Source organism: Cyanistes caeruleus, chromosome 23 (genome assembly GCF_971803275.1).
Source record: "Cyanistes caeruleus chromosome 23, bCyaCae1.hap1.1, whole genome shotgun sequence".
NCBI classification, from domain to species: domain Eukaryota; kingdom Metazoa; phylum Chordata; class Aves; order Passeriformes; family Paridae; genus Cyanistes; species Cyanistes caeruleus.
The window spans coordinates 6,819,949-6,840,932 of NC_141723.1; the positions used below are offsets into that span (position 1 = coordinate 6,819,949).

General features: G+C 53.5%; 5 protein-coding genes across 7 annotated transcripts in view; 4 read left to right on the forward strand and 1 right to left on the reverse strand.

Annotated features, from left to right (window-relative positions):
* KMT2A (lysine methyltransferase 2A) overlaps positions 1-4,374 on the forward strand; it is a 39,214-nt gene extending 34,840 nt beyond the window's left edge. Inside the window, exon 36 of the mRNA XM_086861277.1 lies at positions 81-4,374. Coding sequence (XP_086717403.1) covers positions 81-356 — 276 coding nt within the window. The 3' untranslated portion in view covers positions 357-4,374. The remainder of the gene's footprint in view (positions 1-80) is intronic.
* A 226-nt stretch (positions 4,375-4,600) lies between these two features.
* On the forward strand, positions 4,601-5,758 carry TTC36 (tetratricopeptide repeat domain 36). The gene is made up of 3 exons (XM_023941342.2): positions 4,601-4,785; positions 5,031-5,219; positions 5,288-5,758. Exons 1-3 carry the CDS (start codon positions 4,677-4,679, stop codon positions 5,554-5,556), a joined length of 567 nt encoding a protein of 188 aa, XP_023797110.2. The 5' UTR covers positions 4,601-4,676; the 3' UTR covers positions 5,557-5,758.
* A 181-nt stretch (positions 5,759-5,939) lies between these two features.
* On the forward strand, positions 5,940-8,336 carry TMEM25 (transmembrane protein 25). Its single transcript, XM_086861335.1, has 7 exons — positions 5,940-6,089; positions 6,196-6,302; positions 6,386-6,670; positions 6,907-7,194; positions 7,268-7,549; positions 7,651-7,737; positions 7,835-8,336. Exons 2-7 carry the CDS (start codon positions 6,218-6,220, stop codon positions 7,906-7,908), a joined length of 1,101 nt encoding a protein of 366 aa, XP_086717461.1. The 5' UTR covers positions 5,940-6,089; positions 6,196-6,217; the 3' UTR covers positions 7,909-8,336.
* Positions 8,337-8,580: 244 nt separating this feature from the next.
* IFT46 (intraflagellar transport 46) lies at positions 8,581-12,559 on the reverse strand. Of its 2 annotated transcripts, none has more exons than XM_086861337.1 (11): positions 12,489-12,559; positions 12,165-12,338; positions 11,952-12,088; positions 11,226-11,300; positions 11,034-11,127; positions 10,575-10,703; positions 10,085-10,203; positions 9,948-10,014; positions 9,635-9,695; positions 9,277-9,362; positions 8,581-8,915 (listed from the first exon to the last, which is right to left on the reverse strand). In XM_086861337.1, the coding sequence occupies exons 1-11, from the start codon at positions 12,537-12,539 to the stop codon at positions 8,820-8,822; spliced, it is 1,089 nt and encodes a 362-aa protein (XP_086717463.1). In that variant the 5' UTR covers positions 12,540-12,559; the 3' UTR covers positions 8,581-8,819. The 2 variants fall into 2 exon arrangements, with proteins under 2 accessions (XP_086717463.1, XP_086717462.1); XM_086861336.1 differs by having other exon boundaries at positions 10,085-10,206; positions 12,489-12,554.
* Positions 12,518-20,970, forward strand: ARCN1 (archain 1 coat protein complex I subunit delta). 2 transcript variants are annotated; one of them, XM_086861333.1, is made up of 10 exons: positions 12,518-12,753; positions 13,825-14,088; positions 14,699-14,878; positions 15,121-15,323; positions 15,730-15,891; positions 16,523-16,688; positions 17,931-18,078; positions 18,379-18,487; positions 18,637-18,841; positions 19,392-20,970. In XM_086861333.1, exons 1-10 carry the CDS (start codon positions 12,538-12,540, stop codon positions 19,479-19,481), a joined length of 1,743 nt encoding a protein of 580 aa, XP_086717459.1. In that variant the 5' UTR covers positions 12,518-12,537; the 3' UTR covers positions 19,482-20,970. The 2 variants fall into 2 exon arrangements, with proteins under 2 accessions (XP_086717459.1, XP_086717460.1); XM_086861334.1 differs by having other exon boundaries at positions 12,678-13,260.
* Positions 20,971-20,984: the final 14 nt, after the last annotated feature.

Consider the following 20,984-nt stretch of genomic DNA (forward strand, 5'->3'; position numbering starts at 1 on the left):
CTATCCTCAGAGCTGGGCTGTGTGCTGGGGTGGTTTTGCCTCTCTGCCTGCACTAATCCTCCCCTGTCCTCCCTGCATAGGGCATTGGGTGCTACATGTTCCGCATTGATGACTCTGAGGTGGTGGATGCCACCATGCACGGGAACGCGGCTCGCTTCATCAACCACTCCTGTGAGCCCAACTGCTACTCCCGGGTCATCAACATCGATGGCCAGAAACACATCGTCATCTTTGCCATGCGCAAAATCTACCGAGGGGAAGAGCTCACCTATGACTATAAGTTCCCCATTGAAGACGCCAGCAACAAACTGCCCTGTAACTGCGGTGCCAAGAAGTGCAGGAAGTTTTTAAACTAGAACTTCCATGAGATGCAAGTGAGCCCTGCAGGGCCTGGGGTGAACCAAAGCTTTGAGTGAGCGAGGCCCTCCCCAGCCAGTCAGATGGGACAGAGAGGCCAGAAGCAGGAGTGAAGATGGACTGGGCTCAGGGACCTGAGACTGGCAGCTGTGTTTGTCCGAGTCCACATCTTCATGTCTCGCATGTGCACACTCACCCTTGTGAGAGACATGGGCGGCTGGAGAAGATCCTCAGCATGGTTATGTTTTTGCTATTCTCATTTCCCCCCGCCTCCATATTTGTTTCTCAGCGTGGGGCTAATGAGTGGGAGAGGAGAGGGAAGGTCACCCCAGGCTTAGGCACAGGGCAGCAGTCATGGGTCGTGTCCCTGTCTCTGTCTCCTGGCCAGAGCTCTCCTTCCTAGGGGTGAGTCAGTGGTTGGGTAGTGCAGTGTTTGAGCCTGCCTCCTGGGGAGAAGGGCTGTGCCTCACCAGTGGCCCCTTGGGACTGCACGTCTGCAAAACACTATGTGTGAGTGGGAGTAGGTGCGCTGCCTGCTCTGTGGCACGGGGGGCTGGCTCGGCTGCTCGTGAGGAGAGCAGAACAGAGCAGCCCACAACTAGACACAGGAAGAATTTGGCTGACATCTTGCTCTGAAATCCCTGCCTGAGAGCAGGGGAACTCCTGGCATTCTTTGGCAAAGAGGGCTTGTGCTAACAGTTGGGGCACTGTAAATCTTTGCCAACAAAGGCTCCCGTTCACCAACACTCTCCCTCTGCAGCCATGTGGGAGGGAAGTGGTCCTCTGGATCCTGTCTCCAGCAGCTGGCTTCCTCCTCTGTCCAGCAAGCTCCTGGCACAGCCAGCCAGCAGTGTCTCAAGGAACTGGACAGAGGTCTCTAGAGAGAGAAGGGGAGTGCAAGCCAGTCCCGGCCTTGGCTGCACACCGTTGTAGAGCAGGAGCTAGGAAGGACTGCTGTGGGGACACCACCTCTCCGCTGTGCCACAGTGGCCCAGGCCTGTGGGAGGCAGGCAGGAGAGTGACCCTGCAGCCAGGTGCCTGTCATGGTCAGTTGTCTGGGTGTAGTCATGTTGTGTTCCCCAGAAGACACAGCAAGGGCAAAAACAGAGCCAAAGTTCTTTGCAAAGGCAAGGCCAAGCGCCAGCCAGCCTCGTCCACGCAGCATCCCGAAACGCATAGGAAACGCAGGAGGCATTGACACAGTGGATGAGGAGCCAGGCCAGATCTGACCAAGTTGAGGGACACTACTATCCTGGTTGGAGCAGTCTGAGTCCTCCTCCCCATGGGGTCTGTGCCTCAGAGCAAAACCAGAGAGACAAATGAGAGACCCAAGCCTGACAGTGACAACATTGGATTCTGCTCTGTTCTGTTTACAGTTTAGTATTTAAGGTTTTATAAATGTAAATATATTTTGTATATTTTTCTATGAGAAGCACTTCATAGGGGAAAGCACTTATGACAAGGCTTTTTACAATGGTATTATCCTAATTTAAGAGAATCTCTTTTTAATGATTTTTTTATTTTCATAGGACGGTTCTAGGAAATACCTGGCTGGAAACAGTCTGAGCCTTTCTCCAGTGGGGGGGTTGCTTTAGTTTTGTTTTCTACTCTTGTTCTGCCTTTTTGACTTCAGTAACTGTCTCCAGGAGGGTTGACTGGACCTTAAACTGTATTTGCCCATAAGGACAGTGGCAGGAGGGAGAGCTGCCCAGCACGGTATGAGTTTGGCTCTGTGGGAGGACAGTGTGTGACTTGTGCAGAAGGTTTGATTCTGCCTTGCCTGCCCTGGTATCCTGCATGGGTTTAAAAAGGAAAAGTAAGACAGGATGAGACCTGACTCTGGATTGGCCTCCCCCTTTGCTGGGTGGCCAGTCTGAGACACACACCTCCTGCCACAGTCTGTCCTTCGAAGGCAGATGGGTTTTTCTGCACAGACGGGAAAGCAGAAAGCGCCCTCGCTTTTGCAAGCTTTCATGGTGGTTAGGTTGCAGTCGTTACAGGAGCTACTCTTCCTGGAGCTGATGTATCCGAGGGCTACTCTGAACCGGCACTGGCAGTTGGTGGGGAAGGGACCAGGAGTGCCTGCTGACTCCCCAGGTCTCTCAAAGGGGCATCCCCCATCCACACCTCTCTGCTCTTGAGGCTTCTTCCTCTGCCCTGAGAAGGAAAAGCAGCGCTTGGAGGTTTGGAACTTGCCTATTTCCTTTTGTTATTGCACTGTGTGAGGATAATTTGTTGGTAACTGTTGAAAGCAAAGTCACATTGACGCTGCATTTGTTACTGAGATGATTTGATGCACTGACAGTTTGGGAACGCACATACTTTGAGGAGCCCAGAGAGTGCCCACCCAGGGGATCTGGGCCCCATGGCCCCGGGCACAGCTGCTCTTGGCCCTTTTCCTTCCGTTTCTGACATGGGGCGGGGGCATAGCCCTCGCCATGGCAAAGCCCCTGAGTTTATCCCAGAGCTCAGCTACACTTTCTCACCCCCTGCGCTGCTGCTGCCTCCCGATTTCCTGGAGGAGGAGGACGTTCCACTGGGAAGCACTGCCCAGAGCCACGCCACATGGGGAGAAGTGGGAAGGAGGGTCGAGGGGAGCGCTGTGCCTCAGGAGTCCCCCAAGATCCAAGTGCCAGGCAACCTCCTCCCACTGGGACCAGCCGAGCCAGCGGGCTGCCCGCTTTGCTGCTATTCCCGTTGCGGCTGCCTCGGCAGGAGCCGCTGTGGCCAGTGAAACTGTCTGTACCCCCAGGGAGCTGCACCCGCCGTGGCCAGCCCGGGCCCGTGGGGCAAGTGGCAGCAGGGCTGGGGCAACCAGGGCAGCTGAGCCCACCCACCCTCAGCCCGGGCTGGCCAGGAGCACACAGCTCCCCGTGTATGAATGTATATTTTATAAGGACTGACACAGATCATGGTATCTGAAAATATTAAAAAAGGAACCTTAGGGCGTTTTTGTTTTTGTTTTTTTTTTTACAAACCGACATGTTTTTTTTAAAGGAGAAGCGGGTCATTGCAAAGGGCTGGGTATCTTTTCTTTCTGGTTTTCTTTCATTTCAAAGCAATATCAAGTTCTTCAGCAGGACGGTTTGTGCAGAATCATGCCATTCACCCATACACTGGTCCACTCTCAACACTTGCAAATTTTTTTATAACTATAAATACAGTATATATAGGAACTAATATAGTAATGCACCGTGTAATGAAGCCTAGTTCAGTATCGGTTCATGGCTTTTAATTCTCTTTAACACTATAGATAAGGATTGTGTTACAGTTGCTCACGGCTCTGGGAAAGCCTTGCTGCTCATTCCCCACCGGCAGCCAGGGCCGGAAGCTGGGAGCGGGTGGCTCTGCCTTTCCTGGCCCTTCTTGTTACAGTCAGTACTTGTACAACTTGGTTTCTTCCTTTCCTTCCTCGTTTTGGTTATGAATGTTGGGGTACCACCTACATATAGGGAAAAATGTGCTCTGTGCTTTCCTGGTATCTTTTTAACAAGGTACAGTAGCTTCGTCTATCAGCCGAGAACTATACTTGTGGTGTTTCTTTTATTGAACTTACAGTCTCTTTAGTAACTACAGATAGGTGAATAATTGTTTAAAAAAAAAGCAAAAAAAAAAAAAAAAGCAAAAAAAAAAAAAGCTGTGCAAAGACAAGGTTATGTTCTAGAAATACATTTCTTGACAACTTATCATGTATAACAACTTTTTTTTTCTTGTGTTCTTCCAGTCTACTGGTTGTTTGGTTTTTTTGGTTCTGGTTTTTTGGGTTTTTTTGTTTTTTTTAAAGAGGAAACGTGTCTGAAGTACATCAGTGTTAACTCCCTGCCACAGGGAAGAAGGAAATACTTTAATAGTTAAAAAAAATGCTGAAAGCTCTGCAAAAGACTGAATGTAAAAATAAAAAGTGTACATAGTTGTAAAAAAAAAAAAAAAGGAGTTTTTAAACATGTTTATTTTCTATGCACTTTTTTTTATTTAAGTGATAGTTTAATTAATAAACATGTCAAGTTTATTGCTGCAGAGGGCTCTCTCCATTTCTTCTTGAGAACTAAAGAGCTGCCACTTCTTCAGGACACTCACAAGGCATGGGAGCAGCCGCTGGCCAGCACCAAAGGCACGGGGTTTTGAGTGAGGAGCCCTTAGCTCCAGTGTGGGGGGGTGACCTTGGCTGCTCTTGGGGGCACCGGCCAGGTGGTGGGGCCTCACACCCGGGCTGCGATAGGGCGAGACAAGGTGAAGTGGGGCCGGCAGTGTGAACATTAACTGGGCTGTGGCAGCCTGCTTGTGCCTGCAGCCTTGTCACAGGCCTCAGCGGCAGCAGCATGGCCACGGCAAACGACAGGGCCGTCCTGCAGACCATCTTTAACCCCAGCACCCCTTTTGGGGATATCCCAGGGTTGGATGAGGAAGAGGAAGATGTCCAGGATGAAGGTGAGTGATGCTGCAGCAGGTTCCTGCTGGAATTGCCAGCAGGGTCCCCATGGGGCAAGCGGGCGGGCAGGGAAGGAGGCTCTTCAGGCTGGGAGCAGTGCCTGCTTGAGGCTGGACATCAGCGCTCTACCCCGTGTCTGTTCCCTTCCTGGACAGGGAGTGTAGGGTGGCAGTGGGACTGGGCCCCGTGGGTCGTCCCGGTGCCTCCCCTTCCCAGTCAAGGTCTCCCATTTATATTGCAATAGTGGAAGCTTTTCCATTGGAGCTGCTGGATCAAGTCCGGGAGCTGGAGCTGCAGGGAGTTTCTGCGGCTGAGTCAGGAGACATAAGCACGGCCCTGGAGCGGTTCAGCGAGGCCATTCGGCTGCTGCCTGAGCGCGCCTCGGGCTACAACAACCGGGCCCAAGCCCTACGCCTGCGCGGGGACGTGGCAGGTGAGCAGCGCGGTCCGGGTGCTCTCCCGGTACCCCCAGCCCGCACCGATGCCTCCCCTCGTTGCCAGGCGCCCTGCAGGACCTGGACGCTGCCATACGGCTGAGCCGCGGCCGCGGGCGCGCTGCCTGCCAGAGCTTCGTGCAGCGCGGCCTCATCCACCGCCTGCAGGCGCGGGACGAGGATGCCCGGCGGGACCTGGAGCGCGCAGCGCGCTTGGGCAGCGCCTTCGCCCGACAGCAGCTCGTTCTGCTCAACCCCTACTCTGCGCTCTGCAACCAGATGCTCTCCGAGATGCTCGGTCGGCTGCGCAACCCCGATGGCACTGGAAGCGACTGAGACGGGCAGGCAGCGAGTGGGCTGGCTAGAGCCGTGTTCCTGAGCTGGCCCAGGCAGACATGACCAGAAAAGGTCCACGTCAGGTGCCAGAGCTTCTGTTCCTCCTCCTGGCTAACAGCCAGGGACTGGAAAGTACCAAAGCCCCTTGCTGTGTTTGTCTCGCTCTGCTCCACCCCGAATAAATCTCCCTCTGTTCCCGGCACCTGGGCTCCGCTTGTGACATTGCAGGCATTGTGGTGTGATTCCCGGTGAGATGGGTGGCCCGGTGGGTGCAAGTGTGGGCCCTTTTCCTTGAAGAGGGGAGACTAGAGGCAGGGGGACGCGCACAGCCGCTGTCGGAGCGGCCCCGCGGGCCCCGCGGCTGCGCGCAGCGATCCCGCCCGGGGTAGGCGGGGACGGGCCCGGCCAGAGGGATGAGCGCTCGCAGCCGGGCCGGGCCCGCCCCTGCGCCGCATGCACTGCCCTGCGTGCCGGGGCCCAGGCTCAGAGCCGCACTGCAGACTGCGCTGGACACGGCGGCAGCAGTGCTGTAGGTAAGGTGCAGCTGGGCCACATCCTCCGACCCTGCTGTGTACTGGAACTCTGGGGCCCAGCGTGGTGGACGCCCTCATGCCCCTGCTCTAGCTGCCTCTCTCGTAGCGCTGAGCACGGCTGATACAACATGGGGTGTCCCGGGGGCTGGCCGGGGGCTGCCCTCTCCCTCCTGCTGCTCCTGCTGCTCAGCCTCCTGGCGCTCTGCTTGGCAGGTGAGGCTGTGGTGGGTTCTGGTGCGTGACTCCGGGAGCAGGACCCCTGCCGCAGCTCTGATGTGCCGTGGGCTCTCTGGCAGCACTGGAGGAAGTGGACCCCACCACTGCCGGGCAGCCGCGAGCAGTGTGCACCCTGCAGGAGGGCGACAGTCGTACCTTCACCTGCTGGGTTCCCCGGCCAGTCCCCGGTGCCACACTGGCCTGGTACCTCAGCGGTCAGAAACAGGAAGTCAACCTCTCGACTGCGGACACTGCCAGCATCCTCACCCTCACCGGCCAGCGATCTGACCACCAGCTCAACTGCTCCCTGACCAACCCGACCTCCAGTGAGACCTACAACACCTCCATCCTTCTCAATGTGCAGTGTAAGGTCTGCGGTGCTGGCCTGCTCCAGACTGGGATGTGGGGAGGGTGTGTGGGGCTCCCATCCAGCTCGGGCAGGACCATAACCTCCATCCATCACAGCCATAGCAGGGCACCTTGTCAGTCTTGTGCAAATGAGGTAGACAAGTGCTCCTGGACTCAGGCGAGACAAATCCTGCTCCTAGCTGTGTTGCTCCCCCATCCCTCCTGCCCATCTCACTGCCTGTTTTTTACCTAGATAAGCCAGAAATCCAGGAAGGCACCCACTATCAGCAGGTCAGGGGTGCTGGCCTTCTCCTGCTGCTCTTTGTGCTGGTGCAAGCCAACCCACCTGCCAGCATCACCTGGGTGAACCAGGATGGGCATGTGATGGCCAACACCTCCAAGTTTCTCCTCCTGGGTGCCACAAGCTACCCAGGGCTGGCCAACCACTCTCTCCACATCCATCTCAGCTGCACCGCTGGAAACCTCTCCATCAGTGCAGCCGACAGTGTGGGCATCACCACTGCCTCTCTCCTGCCCACAGGTAACTGTTGAGGGATAAGCATGGTGCAGTGGCCCCGTGGAAGGATGCTGAGGGGTCTGTGCTGACCGTGCAGGTCTGCTGGATGCCCGTGTGGAGCTGCCTGTCCTGGGTGTTGCCATTGGAGCAGCCCTGGCCCTAGCTGCCCTGCTCAGCCTGGGCTCCTGTGCTGCCTGCCTGGCATGCCGCTTGCCCAAGCATGTGCGAGGTCCGGGGCAAGCAGGAGGGAACAGTCCACCCAGCCAACGCTCCCATTGCAGCAGCTCTGAGGCCCCGCAGCCCCAGGGTACACATCTGCCCCGCCAAACCCGGTCCCTGCCACCCAACCTGCGCCTCAGTGACCTTGCACAGGATGAAGGTAAAACCCTGATGTGCCAGTGCAGCAAGACACGTGGGGCCCCAGGTCCTGCCTGGGTGAGGGACAGATGTCCTAGCTCTCATCCCTTTGCTTCCCTGCAGCTTCCCCCAAGGATGGAGGAGCTGGTGCTAGGGGGGAAGAGAGTGCCCTGCTGGGACTGGAAAACTCCCTGGTCCTCAGCAAGCTTGGTAAGGGGAGCAGGTGGGCAAAGAGCCCCAAAAGATGTGTTGTGAGACATGGAGATCTGTGGCTGCCCTAACAGGCGATGAGTTCTTTGTCCTGCAGGTTTTGTCCAGCTCCCGATGTCTGGGCGCATCTACAAAGTGCCCAGCATGAGCAGTGATGAGATCTGGCTGTGAGCTGCAGTGTGGTGCCAGTGAGCCAGGGCTGCCCGGCACCAGGTACGTACCAGCCCCTGGAGCCAAGCAGCTGAGGGTGCCAGCAAGGCCATGATGGGAAGCAGGAGCTAACCAGCCCCAGCTCTGTGCTGTGGTATGCGATGCAGGGCTTGGGAGCTGCGCTGTCAGCCAAGGCATGGTTTTATGTAGTCCGTGAATTTTACCAATATTCCGTTACAATCCAAATGCATCAAAGCTGTTAATAGCCAGGCTCTAGCACTACCATTCCTCCTGGGGTAAAGCTAAGCACCAGCTTTGCTTTAGCAGGTTTGTGACATGCTGCATGATCCTCTTTGCTCCTGTCCCTGCTGCTGTGGCAGACGGGTGGGAGGTCAGCAGAGCAGGGGCTGGGGAGAGCCGTCCCAACAGCAATAAACTGAATTCAAGCATCTGTGTGGTGCCGCACAGGTTATTTCTGACTGGCAGGAGCTAAGGGACTGTTCTCAACAGGAAAGGGGATTCAAAAATAAGGAGCAGAGGAGGTTCAAGATCTCCAGGTCAGAGCTTGCAACACCCTGAGCAGATCTGAGTGTTGTGTCTGAGTGTGGAATTTTTTCCTGTTGCTCCAGCCCTTGTAGCAAGGTGCTCAAGGAGCCTCTGCTCTGCAGCACCTGTGGCACAGAAAGTCTGACACAGGGAAAAGCTGGTTTAATGCTGAACTCCTTGGGAACAAGTCAAAAATTGAGCCATTATGTAGCTTCTGCAACAAATATGGTGAGTCAAGTCCTACTCCCTAACACAGAACAGTCCAGCAATGTCTCTAAGACCAGAGAGGCTTCTGATTTGCTGTGTGGTATCCCAACCTGCTCTGGGTCCATGTCAGTGTCCAGCAGCAGATGGTGATCCAGGAGATGAGGCTTTAATGTGAAGCATCAATTAAAGCTCAACACCTCTGACTCTGCTGCTTGTGAGGGTGGGTTGGGTGGTGGGCTCCTGCCCTTCTGCCCATCAGCCAGGGGCTTGAAGTGCTGCAGGGAAAAGAACATGCTCATGCAAAGGTTTGACTCCCACTGCTCAGAGCACACACATGAATCTGAACGTGCTGGCCACACTGGCTCTGGGTTGTGTGCTCAGCAGCCAGCCCAAGAAGATGCATTTTGGCTTGCATTGGCCTGTTGAACAACATGGCACCTCAGCCCAGAGCACAGCCTAGCTCCCTGTGTCAGGCAGAGGCACCAGGCAGAAGAGCAGCTAAGAACGTGTTCTCTGGGGCCCACCAGCCCTTTGCACACTCCCAAAAAGCCAAATGTCACCACAAAGCCAAATGTGAAGGGACCACCTGTGTAGTCCTGTTAGCTGGACAAGCAGCACCTGGGTGGAGCCACATACCTGTGAGTTCTTGAACTCCAAGAACAGGGAGAAGAGTACATGCAGAGGGTGGATCCGGCTCTTGTACACAGGGATGTCCAGAATGGCTGCAGGTGAGATCAGAAGCATGTGAGGGCACCTGGTCTGTACTGCCCCACACAGAGCATTGTCATGAAGGGCTGAGCTCCCCACTGCCCACCATCACCTGGGGCTCCACACACCAAAGACTGCAGACCCCTGCATTAAAAAAGCCCACCTCCCACTGAAGCAGCAGGGAATGATCCTGACTGTTCAGGGCTGAGCCTGCAGCTAAAACTCTCTCAGTGAGAGTGCCAGGCCAGCATCACACTGAGTCAGCAGCACAGCCTCCCCAGCTCACCACAGATCATGTCGATGTATTCAGCAAGGTCACAGCTCATCTCTGCGGTCGGAAGACCCACCTGGAACAAACAGGGCTGTCAGATCTGCTCCCAGACCACAGGAGCCTCGGAGCATACAGAAGCCACTGGGACAGCAACTGGGAATTCCAGTGTTGGGCTGCTCCTCAACTTCTGCCAAGGGCAAAGTCATGAGGAGGAGCAAGCCCAAGAGGACTGGGCTGTGGGATGGAGCAGGCACACAGCTTTCATGGCAAATGGTTTCTAAGACCATGCATTGAGCTAACAACTGGTCACTCAGTTGTTACAATATACCTTTCCCAGGAGCTCCTCAAATTCTGGTGACCATTCCTGCATCAGGGTCTCGATGTCAGGCATTGGCCTGCCAGGGAAGAGAAGAAGATCAGCTTCAGGATCACACACAGCCTTCCACTGCTACCATCAGGGCTCACCTGGAGTAATGGACTGTGGCAGGAGGTTTGCAGCGATGCAGTTCAGTAATACTTTCAATCCAGCTCTCAATGGCTTTGGGGTTCTTTTCTGCATTCTCCAAACTCTTCACTTTTATCTGCTGCTAAAACATAAATATAAACCTGGAAGTGTTTCATCGTGTTTTGAGGCTTTTTGGGAAAGCTACATCCACTCCTGGTGAACCAGGCCTTCTCTTTCCCAGCTACACTTCACCAACAGATTTCTGCAGGCAAAATGCCAACTAAAACTGGGTATGAACAACCAAAAGGAAATAAAGCATCACCTGAAGTGAACAAACCCAGCATTTGTATCAAGATTTGACTGAAGCAAGGCTCAGATCCACTGCAGTTTAAAACTATGGATTAAAGCAAAAGGTCTGGTTTTGCTGCTTTTAAAGTCAAGTTCTCAGTTGTAAGACTGCTATGATTTTACTATAGTGTGTAGCAAGTGACCTCCCTCTCCCTGACTCACTGTGATGTTGTGCTGCTTGGAGTTCTCTGTCAGCCAAAGGGAAAGCACGGTGGGATCTGACTGTTTGGTTGAGGGCTCATCCAGGACCAGCAGGCCAAGGTTGTCAGGCTTGCCATCGGGACGAGGAACCTGCAGGAGAACAGAGCCCTTTTCTCTGTGGAGTCCAGGGCAGGTTTGTACAGTGCCTTCCCGTGGGCTCTCTCAGATGTGCATTCTAAGTGTGGTGCTGCCTGAAAAGCAGTGTTGGAGAAGGAAAAATCCAGGCTTTGCCTCAAGTTACCCAAGTGCTGTTTGAGAGGTGACCAAACCATCAGTGTAGTTTTCCAGCTCTCCAGCCATCATGTCTGACAGAGCAGGGACAGACCAGACCCCAGGCTGTACAGCCTGGCTGCCTAAGTGCTCTGACCCTGCGCTCAGTCTGTGGGGCAGAACAGAGAGAGGAACCTGAAGAAACTGTACCTTTAGGAATGCATCAATATCTCCAACAGCAGGAATAAAGTCTGGAATAAAAGGCTGCAGCTTGTGCTCAATCTCTATTGTTTTGGGAGTGTACCTGAAAAAAAACACCACCACAGCATGGGTGACTAGAAACTGTGCTGCAATAATTGACACAAAAGAGAGCCATGAGCAGGCTAAGATTCTTTCATTCACCTCTTGATGTATTCAAAGAGATCTCTGATTTCAGAAGACACTTGCAGGTAGTCAAAATCTGCTGGATTGAAGTCACTAAAAAAAGGAAGAGAGTAGAGGGAAAAGATTAACTTGTGGCAAGTTCTGTACAACAGAAATCAGGCCCCAGTTGGGGCAGACAAATGTGGGAAGCTGAACCACCAGGCAGTAAGCCTTCTCTGGAAAACACTTCTTGCACAGGGAAAGCATTATTTGGGCCTGTTTTGCTTTGGACCAGCTCACCAAGAAAAGCACCTGAGTGGTGGACATCTGAGAACATTCAGTCCCACACAGGGCTGTCAAAAGGCAGCTAAGTTCTCTGCACAAAGGCAGCAATAGAACAGCAATTAGGGGGTCAGCAATAGCTTTGAAGTTCAGAATGATGGAGAAGAATTATGAGGATCTGAGTGATATGTTGGAGATGGTCCTTCCCTTTTCTGGACTTCTCCTGCCGGCCAGGCCTGGCTTAAACTTTGGATCATTCCTGCTGTACCTCTCCTGGGCACAGCAAACAAGCCCGGGACTGGTTCACCCCCTGGAGGAGCCACCACCCTGCAGCATCAGGGACGAGGAAACAGGAGTTGCCTGTCCCGCTGCCCACGACTCCGCTCACCCTCGTGGGTCCAGGGGAAACCAGTGGAGCCGACAGGGCCCGAAAGGCAGCCACCAGCGTTAGCCCCTGCCCCTCCGGCCAGGAACACCGCTCACCCCTCCAGCGCGGCCCCCTGCTCCTCCGAGTCCTCCTCCGAGTCGCTCTCCGAGGAATCTTCCTCCGAGTCCTCGTCGTCCTCGTCGTCATCCTCGCTGAAGGTGGCTGGGCCCGAGAGGTGTGCCGCTGCCTCCTCCTGGGCGAGAGAAGCGGGTCTCACGGCACATCACCGACTCTCCCCGGGCCGCTCCCCGCTCCCGCTGCGCTCGTACCTTCCCTCCGCTGCCCCGATCGCCGCTCCCGCACTCGGCCGCTCCGACAGACACCCCGGGCCGACGGGAGTCCCGCAGGCGGCCCGCGCCCCCCGCCCGAGGCGAGCGGGCTCCGGGGTCGGTCTCAGGCAGCTCCAGGCTCTCGTCGTACGGCTGGTTCTCCACCGGGCGGGGCTGCGCCGAGAGGTAAAGTCAGGGGCGGCGCGGCCCGGAACGGCCCGGCGCCCACATCCAACGCCCGCCCGCCGCGTCCTGCCGCTCTGTGTCCCGTGCCCGACCTCCGCCCGTGTCCCTTTCTGTCCCGCCGTATCCCCTGTGTCCCACCTCCGCCCGCCCCGCTTCCCGCCGCGCCGCCGCCGCCGTCCCCGTCGCCATGGCGACCCCGCCCGAGCGGCCCGGCTTCGCACGCCCCCTAGCGGCTGGGAGGTGCCACCTCCCGGGCCCGCCCCGCCCGCCCCGCCCCGCCCCGCCCCGCCGTGACGTTATTTCCGGGTGCGGACGTGGCGCGTCGCCGCCATCTTGCGGGGCCGCCCGGGAACCGGAGAGAGCGGAGGGCCCGAGCGCGGATCCCGCCGCTGCCGCTGCTATGGTAAGGGAAGGACGTATCCGCTGCGGGTAGCGCGGGGCTCGGGGCAGGCCTCGGGGCAGCCCTTCGGCCCGCCACGCCCGCCCGGCTTGTGCGCAGGCCGGTGCTGGAGCCCGCGGCCTGGTGGGACGGACCGCGGCGCTGCCGCCTCGGGTCGGGCCGGGGCCCTTGGGGGCGGCGGGGACTTTTTCTCTGGAGCCACGGTGGCGCCTCAGCACGGCCTTACGCCTGCTCTAAAGGGCATTCGGGGGCTCAGGTGTAGCCGGGCGAGTGGTGCCTGCCCGCTCCCCCGTGCGACTCTGTCTCAGGGCTGGTCCGGCTCCTTTTGTCCGTCTCGGCCGTGTTTGGGTCAGCACAGACCCGCACACGGCTCCGTCAGAGCTAAACTGTGCCCGAGGTGCGGCAGGGATCAGCGCTGCCACGTTCGAGGGTTTTGGATACTTTCTGTCCATAACAGCAGTTGCGGAATTCTAAAGATCTGAAGTGCAGAACAAAATTATCCAGATAAAGGTAACTAACGTCTTTGAGAGAGAATTATAGGGAGGAAATCTGGGTACACTAGGAGATGGAGAAAGTGCAGCTGGTGAGTGCCTTGCTGCCTTGTCGCTGTGATAACGCCTGCGAGCTGTCCGGGCGTCATCCAAGGACTGTGAGTGATAAGCAGGGCTTCGTTAACCTGTCTGTGCTGTGCGTGTGGCACTGGACAGAGATGTTCAGTTTCACAGCGTTCCTGTGTGTAGTTGTTAGCTGGGGCAGCCTGATAGAAAAGTCGATAACCTGGAGTCTCCCCTGATGCTCCCAGGGGTTGTTACACCTCGGCCTGTGTGAAATCGGGAATGGTGTTTGCCTGACAGAAGCAGGGAGACCTCTCAGGATTATGTTGGGACAGAATGTGAAACAAAGAGAGAGAGCAAAAGCAGAGATGTCTCTGATGTGGACGTAGTTCCTTTCCTTGTCACAGAGAAAGACTTAGGATCTTGTTTGAGGAAGGGTGTGCAGGTGAAGTGTGGTGGGAAGAGATGCTTTCCGTGAGCATGCAGCGGGAGGCCCTGCTCATGTGCTGCTCTCCTCCAGGTGCTGTTGGCAGCCGCCGTGTGCACGAAGGCAGGGAAGGCCATCGTGTCCCGGCAGTTTGTGGAGATGACTCGCACCCGCATCGAGGGGCTGCTGGCAGCATTCCCAAAACTGATGAACACAGGGAAGCAGCACACATTTGTGGAGACAGAGAGCGTGCGGTACGTCTACCAGCCCATGGAGAAGCTCTACATGGTGCTGATTACCACCAAAAACAGCAACATCCTGGAGGACCTGGAAACACTCCGACTCTTCTCTAGAGTGGTAAGGACTCATCACTTAGTAACATGCCTATAGCCCAGAACAGTGCTGTTGTGAGAGATCTGTTTCTGAACTCGTGCAGGAGCACTGCATGCCTCCACTTGGTTGGTCTGTGTTCCAGAGCTTCCCTTCCTGACTGGATAGAAAGCTCTGAGCTTTTGGTGGTAGTTTTGAGCTCCACATAAAAAAATCATTAGTCACACTTTACCTGGTGAGACCAAAGGGCTGACTGTAATTTAGCATTAGATGTTCTTTGTACAGTGTGTGGTTGTTACAAGTGTAGCGCTGCTGTGCAGGGATCTTGAAGCAGCAAGTTTGTGTCTTCACACAACCAAAGGATTTTCTGGAAATTCACTGCCCCCAGTATGCAGTTGGGTTCCTTTGAGTTAGTGTTTTGAGGGAGCTGAGAGGTTCTGTAAGGCTTTTAGTGTAGAGAAACTAACAATGGCAAAACTTCATCTTGTTTATTGACAATGTAATGTTACGAAGAGCAGTGTAAAGGTGTGCTGGGCTTGGGAGGGTCTGGCACAGCTGTGGCCTCTGGGGTGGTAGAAATAAAGTGTTTGCACAGTACTGTTTGTGGGTACTCCTTTAAAATGTTCTCCCCTTCTAGATCCCTGAATATTGTCGAGCTCTGGAAGAGAATGAGATCTCAGAGCACTGCTTTGACCTAATCTTTGCTTTTGATGAAATTGTCGCCCTGGGCTACCGCGAGAATGTAAATCTGGCGCAAATTCGGACCTTCACAGAGATGGACTCACATGAGGAGAAGGTGTTTCGGGCAGTCAGAGAGGTGAGCAGGGACACCTGCAATCTTGACACAAGGTGCCCTGTCTGGGAAACACTACCTTTGCTAAACAGAGGTTTTCCTCCACTTTGATGGGGCCATGCAATTATTTAGCTTTTCTGAGGGCTAAATGCCCATGTCTTGTTTATTTTTTCTTGGCCAGGGGTTTTTGGGCAACTGCACTTAGTTCCTGTGCAGGACAGGGCTGAGTTTGCAAAGCTCCATCAGCCTCTTATCTTTTCCTTCAGACACAGGAACGTGAAGCAAAAGCTGAGATGCGCCGTAAAGCGAAGGAGTTGCAGCAGGCCAGGAGGGATGCAGAGAGACATGGCAAGAAGGCACCAGGTTTTGGGGGCTTTGGCAGCTCGGCTGTGTCTGGAGGCGTGACAGCAATGATCACAGAGACCATCATTGAGACTGAGAAGCCCAAAGTGGCACCAGCACCAGCCAGGTAGAGGGTACAGCAGGTGGCAGATGTTGGAGTCAATGTTGGCTCAAACCCCAAAGGGTCTAACAGGAGTTCCTCATCTGTGTAAATATTGAGGACCATTTGTGCCACATACCACAGTAGCACCCCATTGTCTCTTTGAATTCTTGGGTAAACAATGGGCTTTCATTTTGTGTGAGAAAAAGAGGTCCCAGTTCCTCTTAATACATGGAACCACACCCAAATCTAAATTATAACTTGGTGCCCCACATGAGCTGATCAGTTTCACGTGTGTTCTCCCCCAAAAAGGCTGCCGAGTTGAATGCTGTGGTGTTGGGTTGGTCAAGTTACAGCATTTGAAGATAATAATCCAGGAAGGGGGAACCCGTTGCTGTCAGCTGACCTTGAGATTATTACACGTTTTATTTAGGCCTTCAGGTCCCAGTAAAGCCTTGAAACTCGGTGCTAAAGGGAAGGAAGTGGACAACTTCGTGGACAAGCTGAAATCAGAAGGAGAAAATATCATTACTTCTGTAGGCAAGCGCTCTGCAGAAGCAGCCAAAGTTCTCACTCCTCCCATTAACACAGAGAGGTGAGTGCTGCCCTTGCTTTGGAAGCAGTCTTCTCACAGCTCTCCCTGTGTGTGGTCTTGGGAGAGAGCTTCCCTGCCCTTCTTCAGTTTTTTCCTGTTTTCTTACCTTTTAATTATAAAAGATGGACAGAATGTGGGAAAGCATGTCAGCGAAAAAGGAGATACCTAGTTTGGTTAGGCATCCTCTTAACTAAAATGGGCTGTCCATCCATTGTTGAGCTGAGGTTGGGAATTTTCCTGTGCTTTTTTTCCCTGCACCATTTTCCCTGTTTCCCAGCCTTGTTGCTGCTCAATATGGCAGAGCTCACGGTTCATTTTGCATGCAGCAATTCAGAACCTTTTAGTGCCCTGAGCTGGGCTGTGGTCTGTCAGATGTGATTTTATGACCAGGGTGCCAAGGTGCTGCATCACTGCCATTTAACTGGGCTCCCATCCCTTGCAGACCCATATGCATGGATCCTCCTGCCCCTGAGTTCACTGTCAGAGCAGTATTAGCTCTCACTGTAGTAGCTGTGCTGTTGTTTGGGAGCCCCTGCTCAGTACATACAGCCTGTCTTTACTGAGCAATGATCTCTTTGCTGTCTGGGTGATACTGAGTGTAGGACTTGAGCTTTTTCCTCTATCTGTCTAGCGTGCACATGAAAATAGAGGAGAAAATCTCCTTGACTTGTGGCCGTGATGGAGGGTTGCAGAACATGGAGCTTCATGGCATGATCATGCTGCACATCTCTGATGAAAAGTTTGCACGTATTCGCCTGCATGTAGAAAATGAAGACAAGAGGGGAGTGCAGCTACAGGTAAAGCCTGTTTGGAGTCCCATGCCGTTGACCATGTTTTTGCTGCTTTCCAGGGGCAAAATAGTGGAAATACTCAAGTATGTTGCTGTCCTGTGTTCTCTTCCAAACCTTCTCAACAAATGCATTGGAAATGGGAGTAGTCAGTGCAGGTGTTAGCAGAAGTGCAGGGCCAGTCATGCTCAAGGGATTGAAGTTCACTGGAGAAATGTAATCTTGGTTGCCATTCTGCCCTCAGAGCCCGATCTGCCGAGCAGTGCACCTTGGTGTGCCAGGTGACCTCAATTGGACTTTGCAGCAGCCTGGTGTGTTGCTCAGTGCCTTTTGTGTGATGTCAGCTGCAGCTGTGGAGTGGAAACGGGATAACAAACTTCCTGCACCAATGGGGAATGAATTTATTCTCTTGGAAGCTGTTTCTTTCTGAGGTTGCTTGTTCTGTCACTGCTCTACCTGGGATGATTGCTGGAGCACTTTGATGGTAGTCAGCAGTTGCAGCTCAGAAGGTTCTTGGGAGATCTCTCCTTTTCTCCCTCTTCATGTGACCTTACTGATCCCTGGAGGTGGTGCTGCTTAGACACACTCTGGCTCACTCCTCACTAGGGACTCATCTGTACGTTGTCTCTGTCTGTAAGTCCACTTCCTTCCAGGACATCCCATGAATGAACTGCTGACAGCCTTCCCACAGGTAGTGCTTCAGGTGGAAAATGAGACCAAACCCTTTGCTGATTCCTGTCTTTCTAGAGTAACTTGAACAGTGACTTGAAAAAATCCTCTGCTTCTAAAAAGCTGCTCACACTTGAGGTTGTGAGGAGTGTGTTTAAATGGAGTTTGGCCACTGACCCATAATGTGCAATAAGATCGCTGAGGGGAGACAGTGGTGTTATGGTGTTTTTCCCAACAGCCTTAGATTAATTTTTCTTGAAATGCCTGCTGTAAACATTCAGGATGGTCTTTGATTTTAGTTGTTCTTTAGATATCAGCCTGCATCACTTGAGTCTCTAGTGCAGGTGCACATAAGAAAGACAATGGTGAGGATACTTCTTGTCAGATTAGCATTTCCTGGAAGGAGTCCCAGGTTGATAAGCAGTTGTGCTCCAGATGGGCTTCTGAGCCAGGAGGAAACCTGATGTGTGATTTGGCAAAGCAAACACTGGAATGTGTAGGCCTATCTTAGTAGAAGCTGCATTACCTATGGTTCTATCCTTGGGCTTAGACCTACAGTCTGGGCAAGTGTTCCTGTTTCAGACTCACCCAAATGTGGACAAGAAGCTCTTCACTACAGAGTCACAGATTGGTTTGAAGAACCCAGAGAAGTCATTCCCTATTAACAGCGACGTGGGCGTGCTGAAGTGGAGGTTGCAGACTACAGAAGAGTCCTTCATTCCATTGACAAGTGAGTGCAAGTCTGGGGGCTTGGGCAGGAGAAGCTGGTGGTTGTCCATGAGCTACTGGTAGCCACCTTGCAGCAGCTGTGCTGCCTGGAGCCTGCCGTGTTGTGAGACCTTGGAGATCTTATGTGTATCCTTTGGATAGTGCTTGTCCTTGGCAGTGTATATTTCAGTAACACCTCAAGGAAAATAGAGAGCTGTTAAAGTCGGCTTGAGGGTGACTTTGTTTTGAAGTGCATCATCTTGTGAAAGCCTGTTCCACATGAAAGGCCTGCATGGTTCACATACTGTCTCTGTTTCTTCAGTTAACTGCTGGCCATCAGAGAGTGGGAACAGTTGTGATGTTAACATTGAATATGAGTTGCAAGAGGAGAGCCTAGAGCTGAATGATGTGATCATCACCATCCCTTTGCCGTAAGTAATACTCCTTATCCATGCAGCACTAAGTCACATCACCTCCTTCCACTCCCTGTTTTATGGATCTGGCCAAGCCAACGGATGTTAGAGGTGTTTCCTTAGCTCTGTGCAGGGAAGTTATTGTCACTTGTCATTGCCTGCTCTAGGTCTGGTGTTGGTGCCCCAGTGATTGGGGAGATTGATGGTGAATATCGCCATGACAGCCGGAGAAACCTCCTTGAGTGGTGCCTGCCGGTGATAGATGCCAAAAACAAGAGTGGTAGCCTGGAGTTCAGCATAGCAGGGCAGCCAAATGACTTCTTCCCAGTGCACGTCTCCTTCATCTCCAAAAAGAACTATTGCAACATACAGGTATGGTCACTGCTGATGCTCCACAGGTGGGATGTTGCCTTTGCTTCAGTTCCCCAGCTGGCTAACACTGGCCATGCTGCAGCTGCACCGTGCTGTCCCACTGGCCATGGCTAAAGGGTTGGCATTAACCTGCCTCTGAAACAGCTGGATTCAGAAGCAGACAGCACTGGCACCTGACACTTCATGGAGTTTGCCTGAAGTTTCAGTTGTGTCTTGAAGTCTCTGAGTAATCATTAATTCCCCTCAGACTTTGTTGGAAAATCCATTGGCCTTGTAGCAGAAACACTGCTTGGCACAAGCCTGTCTGTCTCCACTGAGGTGTAGCCAGTGGCTGCCATTTTGGTCCTCAGTGGAGACACAGTTACCACAGAAAATCATTCTCCTCTTACAGGTTTCTTGGGAACAAAGATCTGTTTCAGGGCTGAGTTGTGGTTTAAAAGCAGCAGATCTGTTGTGCTGCTGTGGCCATCATGGTGTTGGGAAGAATGGCATTGCTGCAGTAAGGGAGTGCTCTTCAGTGCTGAGCTAACTTTGCCTGTTGTTTCCACAGGTTACCAAAGTGACCCAGGTAGATGGGAACAGCCCTGTAAGGTTTTCCACTGAAACCACCTTCCTGGTGGACAAGTACGAAATCCTGTAATGCTAGACGTGGTGACGCGCAATGGAAGAAATTTTTAAATTAAAAAAACATGAGGCCGACGTTTATTCTGAATGTTGGGAACGCCACAGCCCCCTCTGCTAAGACTTGTGGCTCTGTCTGCCATCTACAGTGTTCCTGGGTCACAGACATTTTTTGCAGAGAAGTGACGTGCTCATGGGGAGAAAGGCCACTAATTTCTTTGGCAGATTTTTACCGACTGGCAAAAAAGCGAGATCTCCGCAAAGAGCCTGACTTTGACATGCTGCCCTCCCTCCTCCCCCCGAGATGCTCGGAGCTCAGCCCAGAGCTGACCAGACATCATTCTCTTCTCTCCTGAAGCATCACGTGCTGTTCCGTTGTTGGTGCTGCCATTTTAATTTCTCCTTGGCCTCTGGTTCTCCTGTGTGGGGCCTCCTTCTGGTCCTGACCCTTCCATCTGGTGGAAGCTGAGCAAGCTGACCTTGGCCTCAGAGGTGTGGGGGTGGGTCATGGTGGGGGAATGGGGTGGGGAAGAGGGACCCCAGGGGTTCAGTCCTTTTGCTCCACACAGTTATTGCAGTTCCTCCAACTCTGCTGTGTGTGGCAGTGGCCCAGCTCCAGGTGGTCTGGTTCCTGCTGCAGCAGGGAGAGCATCCAAAGGGGGACTGTGTCCTCTCTGTCTTCCACAGCTGTTCTCAGGCCAGGCTTTGGAGGAAGTTTAGTTAGGTTAGAACCAGCTGTATATGCTTTGCAAGGCTGTTTCGGTGTCTAGGGAGGCTGAGGGCTTTTCCTGCCTGGGTGAAAGGAGCTGTGGAGCCTGGTTGACTTGGCGTGCATGTCTCAAACCAGTATTGGTTCAGCACTGGCAGGTGTGGGAGAAGGAAATGCTGGTTACCAGCTAGTGTGGGGGCTGATCTGAGCCATTTCTGCTATGACAGCCTCACTAGCATTATTTGCCTCATCTCAAGAGACCTGTGCTCCCCTCACAACTCATCTCACCTGCTTGGCTGGGGCCTGTCGTGAGTGTCACCTGCCCCTGGGTGCACACCTCACCTCTGCAGGTAAAGGGCCCAAGTGCAGGTGGAAGGCAATGGCCCTAAAAGTGTGTGTACTGTGCTCTGTGAGAGACAGCCAGCCTGTCATGGGCCCCTGGGGTCCTCTGCCAAAGAAGTTTGTGGTCTCTCCTCTGCTGGCAGCACCTGAGAGGAAATCAACCCTGGTCCTGTCCTGAGAGGGTAAGCGCTCTCCACTAGCAAAGTAGTCAATGAATCCCATTAACCCAGTCCTGTTCCAGAGCTGCTTGTCTGTATGATTTTTAAAATGGAGTCAAAGTTAGTTCAAGCATCCCAGGAGGTTGTTTTTTTTTCTTACATTCATTGGAGGGTGATACTTAAACCGAGCCGAGGTCCCCACTTTTTGTAACCCTGTATGATCCTGGCCTAGGGAATAGAGCACATTCCAGTGTACACAGAATTCTGAGTCTTTAATCAAATAAAGTACTGTTAAAGGAGCTGGCTGTGGGTC